At 58.6% G+C, this 14000-nt stretch overlaps 1 protein-coding gene across 9 annotated transcripts in view; it reads right to left on the minus strand.

Moving 5' to 3' along the window:
- The window catches only part of NRXN2 (neurexin 2), a 107191-nt gene that overhangs the window by 11194 nt on the left and 81997 nt on the right, over positions 1–14000 (minus strand). For 7 of the 9 annotated variants that reach the window (XM_040970721.1, XM_040970722.1, XM_040970720.1 and 4 more), the window contains 4 exons: positions 13339–13520; positions 8637–8808; positions 5519–5608; positions 1860–2185 (listed from right to left, as the gene is read on the minus strand). In XM_040970721.1, the coding sequence (XP_040826655.1) occupies positions 1860–2185; positions 5519–5608; positions 8637–8808; positions 13339–13520 (770 nt within the window). The remainder of the gene's footprint in view (positions 1–1859; positions 2186–5518; positions 5609–8636; positions 8809–13338; positions 13521–14000) is intronic. The other 2 variants (XM_040970718.1, XM_040970723.1) reach the window with 1 other exon arrangement.

Below are 14000 nucleotides of genomic sequence, written 5' to 3' on the forward strand. Positions count from 1 at the left end.
CCTATCAGCCCTTTACCTCTCTCCCAAACCCCCTTCCCAAAGCCACGAGATCCTGGGCCACACACTATAATGAGGGCTGCGGTTGCCATGACAACAGCAGTCAATTTTGTCAGCATTTTCTCCTCTGATTGCTAAGAAAGAGAATCCCCAAGATGAGCGAGTGTGAAGGGCTGGAGTAGGGGCAGGGGAACAGGAGGCACGATGCTAAGGGGTTCTTAGGGAAGAAAGCGAAAAAGTGAAACCCAAAACACCTGGCAGAAGGGCTGGGGAGATGGTCAGAGTGGGAAGGAGAGGGCCAGTGCCAAGGTCAAGCACAGGGTGACAGACTTGCCCCCCTGGCAGTCACCACTGGAGAACTTTGCAGGTGCTTCTCGTCCCCAGCCTGGATTCTGGGGTCCACCTCTCACCCAGACAGTCTCTCCTGAGCCTGGACAGCTTCCTCCCCAACCACCTACAGGGGCACTGAGCCCCAACATCCCAGGGATAGGGCCTTTGCGTTCTTGGTCATGAACATGGTGGGGCTTGGGGGGAGGGTAGGGGCAGACACTGGTCTTTCTACCATGGGTGAGTCTGGCGAGGTCAGCTCCAGGCTCGCAGCACAGACTACTGCGAGTAAATGGATCCCACTTCCTTGGTGGAGGGAGAAGCAGAGGCCACCCAGCCCTTTCCCTCACCCTGGAAGTGCAGTGGTTCCTTGGGCCTGGAGATGGTAAGGTAGGGGGTGGGGACTGCGTGGCCAGCCGTGAACCCTCCCAGGGCCAGTGGTCAAGTAGGCACTGCTGGCACCAGCAGAAGAGCCTGGCTGCCCCCTCCAGCTCTTCCCTGCGGAATACCTGAGCAGGTGGGAGGCCACACCAACATGGCCACCCTCAGACCCACAGAAGACACAGGCACCCAGAAGAACCCTGGGGCACCCAGAGCATGAGATCACACAGAGACTGACAAGGACGCCACAGTGCAGCCAGGGCCTTCCCCATGCAAGACCTGCAGCCCACCAGGAGCGTCTGTCCCTGGCCTAGAGCCGCCCAGGGCTGTCCACCACTACGTGCCCACATCCACCAGCTCCAACCTCAACGGTGCTAGCCGGGTTCTGTCCACCTCCCATGGGTGCCCACACAACACAGGGCATGGCTAACACAGGGATAGCTGTGTAGAGGGGTCAATCCGCCTGCATCCTTGCCTCGATGGAGTGGTCTTTCCTGGACCAGCTGGGGCAGAAAACTCCCCCTCCACCCTGCTAATGATTCCCTCTAGCACCGTGGCATAGCACATTAAGCCTCCACCAGGGGCATCGGCATCCCTTAAAGGCACCAGTTCAAGTCCCAACTGCTCTACTTCCTCCCAGCTCCCTGCCTGTGGCCTGGGAGAGCAGTAGAGGACAGCTGAAAGCCTCGGGGCCCTGCACCCACATGGGAGAACCAGAAGAAGCTCCTGGCTCCTGACTTCAGATTGACTCAGCTCTGGCTGTTGCAGCCATTTGGGGAGTGAACCAGTGCATGGAAGATGTTTCTCTCTGTCTCTCCTTCTCTGTAACACTGCCTTTCCAATGAAATAACTAAATCCTTTTTTTTTTAAAACTAAGTGATTATTTCCAAGAAGAGTTCTGACCACAGCTGAGGAATGGCAGAAAGAGATTTAAAAAGAAACAGAAACAGCAGTTACCCCAACACCCACTGTCCCCGTGGTGACCAGAGCAAAGGGTGACCTTGGCGCGCCTCACGGAGACCGTCACCGTGACAGTTGCAGATGGAAGCTTCAGGATCCCAGCAGAGCCCGGGCCCACCCAGACCCACCCCAGGGCATCCCAGTAGCCCTCAACCATACTCCTGTCACCTGTCCATCAGCCAGAGGGGTCTCACCTGGGTGGTACTGTCCCTCAGCGTGGGGGAGCGGCCCCGGCGTGTGGTGGTGGTAGCCATGGTGGTGGTGGTCTCCATGATGGTGGTGGCCATATCGGCCAGCAGAGTGGTGGCTGTGGTCTCCGCGCTGAGCAGCACGGAGGGCCCCTCCCCCACCAGGCGCAGGTGCCCCTCGGTCCGCACATTGGGGTCGCTCTCGGCGGCCAGCGCCAGCACCTTGAGCCCATTGTAGTAGAGGCCAGACACCTGGCCCTGGAAGGGGCGCCCCTGATCCCGGCCCCCGATCTTGATGGCAGCCTGGCTGTTGAAGATGGTCAGCTGGCGGCCTGAGGGGGGAGGGGGAGAGGAAGGGGATGGGATGACAACACAGAAGGAGCAGGCAGTGAGGGGCAGGCAGGGATGGGCAGAGCAGAGGCAGGAGGAAGAGGAAAGCAGCAAGTATTGGGGTGGGAAGCGGAGGCAGGGCAGGGACAGACAACCAAAGGGAAAGGCCTTGTGAGCCACGGCCCCCTGCCCCCCAGGCCCAGCAGGGAAGAGTCCCCAAAGCATCAAGGGCTGGGAAAGGGGGCCCAGGCACCCCCTCTGCCCACCCCATGCCTTCTCCATCTTGTCCCCTCATGTCAACAGCCCGTTCCCGCCATCCCCCAACCAGAGAAAGCCTTGGAGAGCAGCAAAGACAAGAGGCAGAGACAGGCCTAGGGGGAGGGCAGAGAAGGAGGGCATGGGGGTCCCCTACTGGGGCCCCTGGCCCTCGGACCAACCCCGCTACCCTTCCTCCCCTGCCAGGGCCCAGCCACAGCCTGGAGCCCCACCCCGGCCCCCCAGAGCCCATCAGAAATGGAAAATGTTAAAGGGATCTCGCTTCGCTCGCTGACAGCCATATAAAAATCGCTCCAGCTCCAATCGCGCTCAGCACTTGGCAGCGACACCTGCCCACCTGCGTGGGGTTTTGGCTTTTCCGTTTGTTTTAGTGCATCTGGGGGTCGGTTTAACCCTCTGAGTTTGTTGTGTTTTTTTGTTTTGTTTTTGGTTTGGTTTGGTTTTTTGGTTTGGTTTTTAGAAAAGATATTTATTATGTTTAAGTTTAGATTTAGCTTTGGTTTTGGTGCCTTTTGGTTGGGGGGAGGAGCAGGGCAGAGGGACACCTCTGTGGTCCCGTTCTCCCACCCAGCCCTTCAGCTACTCGTGCTGGGGATTTAAGACCTGGCTTAGCTCAGTTAGTATCTGGTTAGTGCCTCGTTAAAGATCTGGTTTAAAAGTTAGATGCCTGCACACCCTGCCCCAAAACCCGGGCTGAGGACAGTCCGACTTGGGAACCACTCCTTGGGATGCCTTGCCATCCGACTAGCCTCTGGCCAACCCTCAAGGGCCACTGCTGTGGCTGCCCTCGCTGCTCCCTACCGTGAGCCAGCACTCACAACCATAAGTGGCCAAGTGCTGGCAGCTCCTCCACATGCATCCCCAAGACAAGGGACTAGGATCAGCACTTTCCCAGCGTGCTGCGCCGTAAACCTCTTTATGACTGAGCGTCTCTCGTGGGACTGTTTTTGCTGGCACGTGCTTTGCAACTGGGAATTGGATCCATCCCATAAATATGTATCAAGCACCTCCCAGATGTCAGGTGCTGACAGTGAGCAACAGTGGGGGTGACTCTGGGCCCGCCCCCCCATAGCAGGTGCAATCGTAAGTGATGCACAGGACCTGTGCCTGCCCTCCTGCAGGCACTAACTCCTCTCCAGATGACTCCAACACATAACCACACTAACGCCATGTAAACGGTTCTTACGCTGCGTGGCTTACAGAGCCACGACCAGAAAACCGTCTGCACGGTTTCGGCCCAGATGTGAATTTTGTCTCGAGCGTTTTTTTGTGTGAGGTTGTTTGCATCTGTGGCTGCGGAACTCGCAGTCTGAAGCCAAGAGCGCTCAGAACTTGCTCTCAGATACACGGCTTCTCCTCCTGGAGATGTGCCTAGAGGGTGGGCTGAGCCACACCTGCTGCCCCTGGCTCCCCGAGGAAGCACTGGGGTTCAAACCAAGGCCACAAAGTGGGTTCCTCCTTGCACACTTTGAGATGTCTCATCCTGTTGCTTTCTGAACAGCAGGTGCAGGAGTCAGCATGTTGGGACAGCATACTAAGCGTCTGCCTGAGGTGCTGACATCCCCTTTGGGCACTGGTTCCGGTCCTGGCTGTTCCACTTCCCATCCACTCTATACTTATGATCTCAGAAAAGCAGCAGAGGATGGCCCAAGCCCACATGGGATACTTGGAAAAAGCTCCTTTCTCCTGGCTCTGGACTAACCCAAGTCCAGCTATTGCAGTGCAGTGGAGACCTGTCTCTCTGTCTCTCTTTCTCTGTAACTCTGCTTTTCCAATAAAAAAAAAAAAATGCAGACCTGCCACCTGGCAAGGACAGCCTGTGGTCGTCCCCTACCTGACCCTTAAGTCACAACTCTTTCCCCCTAACAGGGCCTGCCCAGTGTGCCACCCCCTCACCCTTGGTGGGGGTCCCAAGTTGTCCCATCCCCAGCCCAGGCTGCTCCCTCGGCCTCTGACTGTAGGAAATGGAGGTGGGTGATGGAGAGAAAGCCACGTGGCCCCTACCTCCACCTGCCGGGAACTCCTCAAAGGGTTAAAGCTCCCCCTGCTGGAGAGGGCAGCCCAGTGCGGCTGGGGGCTGCAGGTTTTAGCGATGTCAGTTAGAGTCCCTTTAACTTTTTTTTTGTTGTTGTTCTGTTTTGGATTTATCACACCTGGTTAGCAGCAAGTTTAGGCGTTACATCAGGGATTTTATTGGGGAAAGCCCCAGTGGACAGTTAAGGACACAGTTATCATCTGGTTTAGTGGCAGTTTAACAGTCTGTTTCCCCCCTAGAGTTTAGCCTTAGAGGTACAGAGCTCACCCCCTCCTGGCCTCCTCCAGAAAAAATGGGGAGACTTTTTGCCCTTGGCCCCCAAATTCCTTTGATGACAAGATGCCTTTTCTCTCTCACCCACCACCTGCAGGCCTCAGCGAGGGCCCCCTCTGCCTTGTTCATCAGCCTGCAGGCCACTGCCCCTAACTGCCCCAACACCTGCCCCCCCCCCGCCCCGTCCCATTGTCACCTCTCCTTTACCTCCCCTACGGAGGGCCCATTCCAAAGATGGGGTCCTGGAGGCATACCCACATTTGGGGGAGGCTTTCCTGTAGGATCTAGGCCCCCACCTCTCCCCTTAGACTCACCCTGCTGAGGCCTGCCCAACCACCTCCAGGGTTTCCCATCGGTCCTTCCTGCCCTCCTGCCCCTAAGTGGCCCTTGCAGGGACCTCCCACCAAGACCCTCCTCTGGCAGCAAGTGCCTCTCCGGAGCCTGTTCCCGCCTGCTTGGGGTGGCCCTTGGTCTCAGAGATTGCTCTGCTCCTATTCTAGGTTTAGAAAGAGAAGGCGGCACCCCTCCCCTCATCCATCCCTCATCCCCCCACCTCAGGTCACCACCCTGCACTTCACAACCCCTTAACTACAAGGGGGAGAGGGGGTGTCCTGGCCCAACAATTGGTCCCTTCAAGGGGGGCCAGGGTGGGTGCTGGCCAAGGCATGGGAGGGGTTCAGGGGGAGCTCTGCACCTTTAAGATAGTGTTTTTAAAAGTTAATTAATTAATTAATTAATTCTGGTTAATTACCTTTGTCGAGCAGCCACTCATCTACTACTCGACCAAGCCGGTAGGGGATTCTCTGTCTAGCAATCGCCAGGCGTTCGTTATCAAAGTTTCCTTGGAAAAGTTTAGAAAGACAGTAGGTTTCTCAGGCGGCGAAGTCCAAAGGCGTTAGTTAGAAAAGTTACTTCTGCGTTTCTCAGGAGACTCAACAGTAAGCAGCAACATCCAACAGAAAGAGGAGCAGGCTTGGCAAGCAAAGCTGGGGCCCTCTTCTGCCCGGGGTGGGGGACCCCTCCCTAGGCTCCCCCTCAGGAGCCTGCCCCACCCTGGGGTGGCAGCAACCCCCAAAAAATTAAAAAAAAAAAAAAGAAAAGAAAAAGGAAGGGATGTAAAGGAAGGCAGCTGGAAGGCCAAAGGGCAGAGGTTAAGCAGGTGTCGCCACCGACCAGCTGTGGAGGAGGCCCGCTTCCTTCCCCCTCCCGAGGCAGCAGGGCGGGGTGGGCATTTAGCAGGTTTAAGTTGGGGGACAGGCATCATGGCCCAGCTGGTTACTGCTGTTTAGAGGGTGGTTTAGAAGTGGGAGGGACAGGTTAAGCAGGGTTTATGCGGCATTTAGGGGGTCACCCGGCACGGCGTTTCATGATGGGTTTTAAACCATTTTCCCAAGCAACCCCTTTTGTCTTAGTTAGCCACAGCCATCTCCCCGCTCGCTTCCCATCTCGCACCCCACGCCTGACTCCTGCCTTCCTCCTGAGCCCTCTCAGGTCCCGATCCCTGCAGGTGCTGCCACCTGGTCACAGCCACTTAGGGTGACATCAAGTGTGGCACCTGCTTCCCCGTCCCTCCTCCCTGAGCACCCTGCCCTCCTCCGCCCCCTGCTCTGCCCAGTGCCTTTCCTGTCTCAGCCCCTACCCCTCGTTCAAGATACTCAGCACCTTTCTGCTAGAACCAGGGAACTGGGACCCAACTTCAGCTCACCGGGCTGGCACCCCCTGGCCCTGCCGGGCCCTGCCCCTTCTCCAACCTCCCTTGCACCTGTGCATGTGGAGACCCCACCTGGTCCTCTCTGGGTCCACAGTCTGCAACCTGTGGGGACAAGGAAGGTCCTAGGCTTGTGTGTATATATACACATGTGTGTGAGTGTATGGACTCTGTGTGTGGACACAGGCTGGTCAGTACCAGGGCATACGTGTGCTCCCCTGGGCAGCACGGACCATCACGGTCTGCAGTAGCAGACAGGAGAGAAGGAATTCCTCTGGGAACCTGGCCATTGCCCCTGCACAGCCCACTGACACGCTGTTCAGGGTGGTGGCGGGGCCAGGCACCAAGGCCCAGACCCACCTGCGCATGACTCCCACAAGTGTGTCCACATGTCTGTGTGTGCCCAGGCGGTGCCTACCCTACCACAAGACTGACTCCCTGCTTTCCCTACAGATTCAGCACACCTTGCTTTGACTTGACTCATTCCAAGGTGTGTGTCCCGGAAGGAAGAAAAGGGGGGTGGGTGCACTTCTCCCTGGATGGAGACAGGTCGTTACTCTGCCAGGGGGCGGCTGAGCCCTCCTTGGCCTTTTCCGGGGCTCCTCACAGTACCTTCCCCCATCCTCCAGGGGCTCGAAGGTGACTCATCCTGGGTCACACACTTTATCCAGAGAAGCCCTGGGATTAGGTAGACAGGGCCTGCTGATTCAGAATCCAAGGGCTGGAAAGAGTCAGCCATGTGCCGGCCCCGGGCCCTGTGTGCTGCTGCCCTAACCCCCCAGGGGGCTTGGCTCCCTGCCCATGGCACACAGGCAGCCACAGGCCTGCCTGGCAGGTACGGAGGCACCTGACAACCAGAGGTCCCAGAGTCACAGGTGTGACACCTCAGTCACTGGCCTGCTGGATTCAGTACAGTGAAGCTCTGGATCCAAGGCCTGGCTAGACACAAGGAGGCCTTCGTGCGTCCACCCCAGACCTCAATTTCAGCCCTATGCGGCACGGGCCCACGTCATCAATCCTACAAAGATGGCCCTGGTGCGTGTCCCCTGTCTGACGGCCACAGAGCCTGGGAGGTGAGTGTCAGCTCGCAGGGATGGAGGATGGGGTTTCCTGGGGGAGGGCTGGTACCTAACTGGGGCCTAACTGTACACTTGCATCCCTCTCTGGAGAACTCTCTCCTCACATGTGTTTCTGACGTGTGAACGTCCCAAGTCCCCACCCAATGTCTGGGGTCGGTCTGTGTGTTTATCAGCCTGGGGTTTGGGGGAGGGCTCTATCTTCAGGGGCTGCCCCCAAAATGCTCAGGTACAAACCTGTGTGACTGGGTGTCATAAGCGTGTACCTGCTTCTGTACCCTAGCCTAGCTAAGCTCACCCAGGAAGGTCTGCATGCTGTCCTGCCCACACCCCTCTTGGTTCACCCCAGGACAGCGGCAGACACCCCGCCTCTCGGCTGGACCCTGCAGGAGCCTGGCCACAGCCTCCATGCTGGCACCCCTGTGCCGGCCGCTGCCCCAGCTGCTTCCTCTCCCTGTGCGGCTGTCCCCACCCAGGTCTCAGGAACCACTTCCGCTGCCCCAGCTGCTTCCCCTCTGGGTTCCTCTGGCTCCTTCTGTCCTTGCTTTGTCCTCAGTTGCCCTGGCTGTCCCCTGTCCCTGACTTTCTTAAATCCCAGGGGGCCCTTCTCCTTGGGTGCCTGGGGCTGCTTCTTGATCCAGCCCTCCAAGTCTGCAGATGGGCCCCTCGCTGGCTCTTTTTAAAGACCTTGGTTCTGTCCTTGGGAACAGCACTGCTTCCTTGCCAAAAATGCTGTTTCTGCTACTTCCGAATTTTCTCTCCCCTCCCTGTTTCCGCCTGTCCTTCGGTTTCTGAGCTCATCCCTCCCTCCATCGCGTCAGGCTCCCCTACCTCTGCCCTCCCTTTTTTCTTCCCACGGCCCGTGAATAATTCCCAGGCAGCCCCGCATCTCCTCCCAGCACCTCCCCCCTCACTGGTGTACTCTCACCTCCACCATCTCACCTCTCCTACTCCACCTCGCCCCACCCACACCTTGCTTTAGGCCCGCCTTTGCACTTAGCCCACCCCCGGTGCTAAAGTGGCTGGCATCAGAGGCTCCGCCCCGCCGCTTCACCCCCTCCAAAACGCCCCAGCCGCCTACCTACCTGCTGGATACCGCTCGTTGACCGGCCAGCTGTCCACCTGCAGCGTGGCATTGCCACCGCTTCGAGTGAAACGCACCACGTGGTACTTTCCATCACTCACAATGGCGTTGGGCTCGTCGATGGTAATGTCATCCGTGCCCACGTTAAAGATCACCCCCACAGTGCCCTGGTCCTGGGGACAGGGGACAGAGATGAGCCAGCAGGATGAGACAGCCACACACTCACTGCCAGCACTTCACAGGTGCCCCCACAGCCCTGCGAAGCTTGATCCCGCCCTCCCCAGATCTCGTCCATAAAGGTAGGCACACTGGAGAGGCCCTAGGGGACTGATTAAGGGGTGACAGCAGAGGAAGAGGTGAGGGCCAGGGTGTGACAGGCTTAAGGAAAGGGGTGCCTGGGAGTGTGGGGTGGGGTGAAGGGCTGGAGAGGTACAGCAAGAGGACAGACACCAAGGCCTGGAGGAAAGGAAGGGCTCAGGCCCTTGGGGCGCCCTGCCCAGGCTCGTGGGGGGCCCTGCCCAGGCCCGTGGGGCACCCTGCCCAGGCTCATGGGGGGCCCTGCCCAGGCCCGTGGGGCACCCTGCCCAGGCTCATGGGGGGCCCTGCCCAGGCCCGTGAGGCACCCTGCCCAGGCTCATGGGGCGCCCTGCCCAGGGGCCAGGCCAAGCAGTGCTTTTCAGATGCAGTACTGGAATAAGAGAGAGAGAAATCTTTCCCAAACCACTCCAACCCAGGCAGGCACCCCAGGCCCCGTGGAGGCCACAAGCCCTGCTCCTGTCACGCCCACACCATGACCCACACAAGTCCCATGCGGGAAGGAACTGAGGCAGGACGAGGGGCCTCACACCTCCTAACAGGGCTTACACTGTGTTCCCCAACTGGCCTGGCTCATGCCCCGCCCCCTTGCATTGCAGAGTAGGAAGTCTCTGGTTCGGAGAGCTGACACAGGGGGTGTTCTGAGAGGCTGTGAAGACCACAGATGTCCAGCTAAGCCAGCAGATGGCCGCTGGGTCACCTGCCTGCCAGCAGCAATCCTGAACAGAACCCCTCGTGCCCCCATGGCACACAGAGGGGGTCCCTTCAGCACCCTGAACCACATATGTCCTGGGATCTGTCACAGAAACACACTATTCTCCCAGGATCTTCCTGCAAGACCGCCCCAGCCCAGCTTGGGCAGGTGGAAGCCCTTGGCTGTCACTTCCTGTGTGAGACAGAGCCAAGAGGCCTGTTGGCACTGGGGGAGGGAACAGGGCTGTTTCCCACATGAGCCAAGAGTTGGTACTGGGAGGGGGTCGGCAGACAGAGTCGGGGGCAGGCTAAGCAGCTGGGAAGCCATGCCGTGTCCCTCCCCTCTCCACTTGCAGGACCCAGCTGTCCATCTCCCAGCACCTGGGGCAGTCACACACATCTGCAGGCTCATACCTTTGCACACAAGCACACACGCACGCACACACACACACACACACACACACACACACACGTGTGCCTCCGGTGCAGTGAAGCAGGGAAGCTGAGGCCAGGCTAACCTGGAGGAGTCTCAGTGAGCCCCACCCATACACCACCCACAGGCTGACAGCATCCCTAGGGAGATGGGCTCAGCACTGCTCCCCACACACGCACGCGCGTGCCGAAGAGCCGAACCTCCTCGTTACTATTGTTAGTAATAATACGGCCCGGAATAGCATCAGTCCCTTGGGTGCCTCTGACAGTTTGATTCTCCCATCTGATAAGGTTCCGCCCAGGGCTGGAGTGGTGGTCAAGGGGCCGGGCACTGCAGAAGATGGCTGGGTGGGCCAAGAGCCCCAGCCATGGGAGCAGGTGTAGACAGAATACCTGGGTTTCCTAGGAGGCAGCCTGGTGGGGAGTGGCACTCCAGGGCGAGTGGGGTGGGGTGGGGTGGGCGGGGAGAGGCAGTTCCCCAGAGCTGCTCCCGATGTGAAGTCAGTTGTCACTTCTGTTAAAGTCATTAATTCCTAATTCCCCAATTACCTCATTAGGCGGCGGTGGGGAGAACGCGGCCGCTCCTACAGCAAATAATTATGGGAGTCAAAATTAATTTGGCAAAGTGGAGCGACGCTTTATTAGAAACGTCAAATTGCTTTTCTCTTATTTTCCTGCCGCCTCCCCACTCTCTGAGAGCTGCTAATGACGCTGTGGTGGGAGCTGATGTGTCACTGGAGGAAGAGGGATTTTGGGGGGTTGCCCCAAAGGGAATTCAGCCCGTATATTGCCCAGGTCTCTCCCATTCCCCCACCCCATCGCCACCCATTCCACCAGGCTGCCTCACCCCAGGGCCAGGCTTTCCCCTCTCCACTGCCCCTCACCCCACACCCCAGCAACACCCAGGTACCAGTCTCCTCTCTCCGCACAGGTCTGAGGAGGTGAAAGAGGAAAGAGGAGGGGCCCTTCTCCTGGCCCCTGGCCACCTGTTACCCTCGCTGCCACCTGGCACCAGCCACAACCACCCTCACCAGCTCACACAGTGGGGCTCAGTGCCACAGGCTGAACCTCAGTGCTTTATACACACACTCACTTCTAGACCTTCCCCACAGCCCCCTGTCCTCAAATGAGTCACCCCCTGCCTCCCCCAACCCCGCAAGAACTGACCCTGTTGGGCTGGGATTCGGACCCAGACTCAGGAACTTGCTCCAAGGCCATGCATATCGCTTCTCGGCCTTTTGGCTAAGATAAAGTGTAGTACCAAAGCCACGCATGCACAGCCTCACAGGTGAGAAGAAGGCAAGGACAGAGACCCGCCCTGGCAGGCAAGGACTCGGGGACACAGTCCCATGGCTGGGGGCCCGAGATCACAGCAAACAGCACTCCATAGGGAATGGATACAAATGGGTGGCTGTGTGCTGCTTCAGGGAGCACACGACCCAGCCTCTCTTCCTCAGCTAGGGTCACAGCTGAGGCTGCTGTCCTGACACACAGCCACCCTGCACTCTGCCACACTGTCCTGTGCACGCCAAGCTGCCACACATAGCTACCACGCATGGCTTTGTGCTCACATGCAGACACAAGGGAGGCCTCCCGGGAATCATCCACACCCCGCCTCTGGGTCCCTTTCGCATGTGGCTTCACACATTCCACACCCATCAGCCACTACGTCCACCCCAGCCTTGCTCTGTCCATAAGACGTCGTCCCTCATGTTCCCCCTCCCCGCCTTCTGGCCCTCGGACCTGGCATGCTGACAAGTGCCTGGGTGAGGGAAGCTGGCAGCCATGTGCCCAAGCAGACAGGATAGGGTGGCATCTCAGTTCTAGAACCTTCTGCGCGCGCGCACACACACACACACACACACACACACACACACACACATACACACCCTTGCTGCCAACCCTGCCCTCACCAAAGCACAATGGCCCCAGCCAGGTTTTTCCAAAACACACAGAGGCTAATCAGTCTATTCCGCCCACAGCTAGCTCGGGGGGGACTGGTCAGGGCCAGCACGTGGGACCAGGGACACAGGGCAGCTCTAAAGGGGCCAGTGATGTGGAGATGGTGGCGTAGGTCAGAGGCCCAGAATTTATGACGTGAGGAGAGGGCAGGCAGAAGATCAATCCAGAAATGAAATAGATCCAAGGCCAGGGGTCAAAGGACAGGCTGTGGGGCAGGACCAGAGATGTGGCGGGGGCGGGGCTGGAGGCCAGGAAAGAGCAGAGATGGCCTGGAGACTAGAATAAGGTAGGACGGAGGTCACGAGCTGTGGGCATGAGGGAGGCAGGGGGCAGGGAGGGGGCAGACATGGGGAGGGGCTAAGTCCATGGTTACAGTGCACGTGTTGCCTGGGCACAGGGAGGCTAGGTGGCACCAGCAGAGGAAGGAAGATATGGGGTGGGGTGGAGGAATGTGTATCAGAGAGGCACAGATAAAGCCAGAGAAGATCGGACGGCGGGTAGCGGGGAGCTGAAACAGACTCAGGAACTTGCTCCAAAGCCACGCATGCACAGCCCCACAGGTGGGAAGAAGGCAGGGACAGAGACCCGCCCTGGCAGGCAAGGACTCGGGGACACAGTCCCATGGCTTTAATTACAGCAATTAGAAAATAGGTCAAAGGCAGGACAGAGGCCCGAGCAGCACCTGGGGACAGAGGCCAGGGCAGTACCTGGGGGCAGAGGCCAGGGTAGCACCTAGGGACAGAGGTGAGGCAGTCCTGGGGACAGAGGTGAGGCAGTCCTGGGGACAGAGGTGGGGCAGTCCTGGGGACAGAGTTAGGGCAGTACTTGGAACAGAGGTGGGGCAGTCCTGGGGACAGAGGTAGGGCAGTATCTGGGGGTACAATCAGCAAGGAGAGTCTTCTCTGGGGCAGGCAGGTCTGAGAAGGGGGCCAGGAATAGGGACAGAAGAGTGGCTGTCTCAGTGGTCTCCAAGCTGAGCAGGTAGCAGCCAGGGACCGTCACAATGCAGGATCAGCGCTGAAGGCTGAGTGCAGCCTGGAAGGCCCAAGGGGGCCCTCCGTTCTAGCTGAGGTCTGCCAGCAGGCACAGGTATGTCCAGGAGCAGGCAGTGGACTGTCTCCATCAGACCATGCAGCTCCAGGAGCTCGCTGTGTTGAGGGAGAGGAGAGCTGGGTCTCCAAAGCAGCCAAGAGCTCTTGGCCAGAAGCTCCAGAGGTAAGGCACAGAGGTTGTGAGGACCCCCCCACCAACTGGGAAGGGGGTGACGACCGACAGCGAATGCCTGTAGAGTGGATGCTTACGATGTGCAGCTGTAGGTAGTCCCCGAGGCCAGAGGCGCTGTCCACCCTCACCAGCACAGCGTTCCGCTGGTGGGTGCTGAAGCCCACGGCCAGGCGGTCCATCCTCGTGCTGGGCCGGTCATTGGGGGGCCACGTGTAGGTGATGAGGGCTCCCCCCTTTCCAAAGATGTATGTGGTCCCAGCTGCAGAGAGAAGGACAGAGAGAGATGAGGCGGTTGGGCTCAGGGGGTCCTCAGGGGAGTATGGCACTAGCTGAAGGGGTGGGGCTTCTGCTGTGACCCTACTCCACGCCCTCAGCAGCCACCAGCCCCGCAACCCTTGGGAACAGTTGGCAAGATGGGTACCCGGGCAAGAGCCTGTGTGAGCGCACAGACAGATGTAGCTGCCTCATCAAGAATTCCAGCTTTAATTACAGCAAAACAGAGGTAACAGAGAGAGGGAGAGAGTACCCAGAGAGAGGCTGCCAGGAGAGAAGACAGGAGTGTTCTGGGCGGGAAGAAGCCAGGGGCCTGGTGCTCACCAGCTTGACTCTCCAGGGTAGGTCCCAGTGATAGATTAAAGGTATACATTTCCTTAGTACCAGAGCTTGGCAAACACCAAGGCAAAAAATAAATCAATCAAAATAAAAAAAGGGCCCCAGGCGATGGCGGGAAGATGAGCAG

The sequence above is a fragment of the Ochotona curzoniae genome, unplaced genomic scaffold (genome assembly GCF_017591425.1).
Source record: "Ochotona curzoniae isolate NIBS_2020 unplaced genomic scaffold, NIBS_Ocur_1.0 scaffold_4937, whole genome shotgun sequence".
Classification (NCBI taxonomy): domain Eukaryota; kingdom Metazoa; phylum Chordata; class Mammalia; order Lagomorpha; family Ochotonidae; genus Ochotona; species Ochotona curzoniae.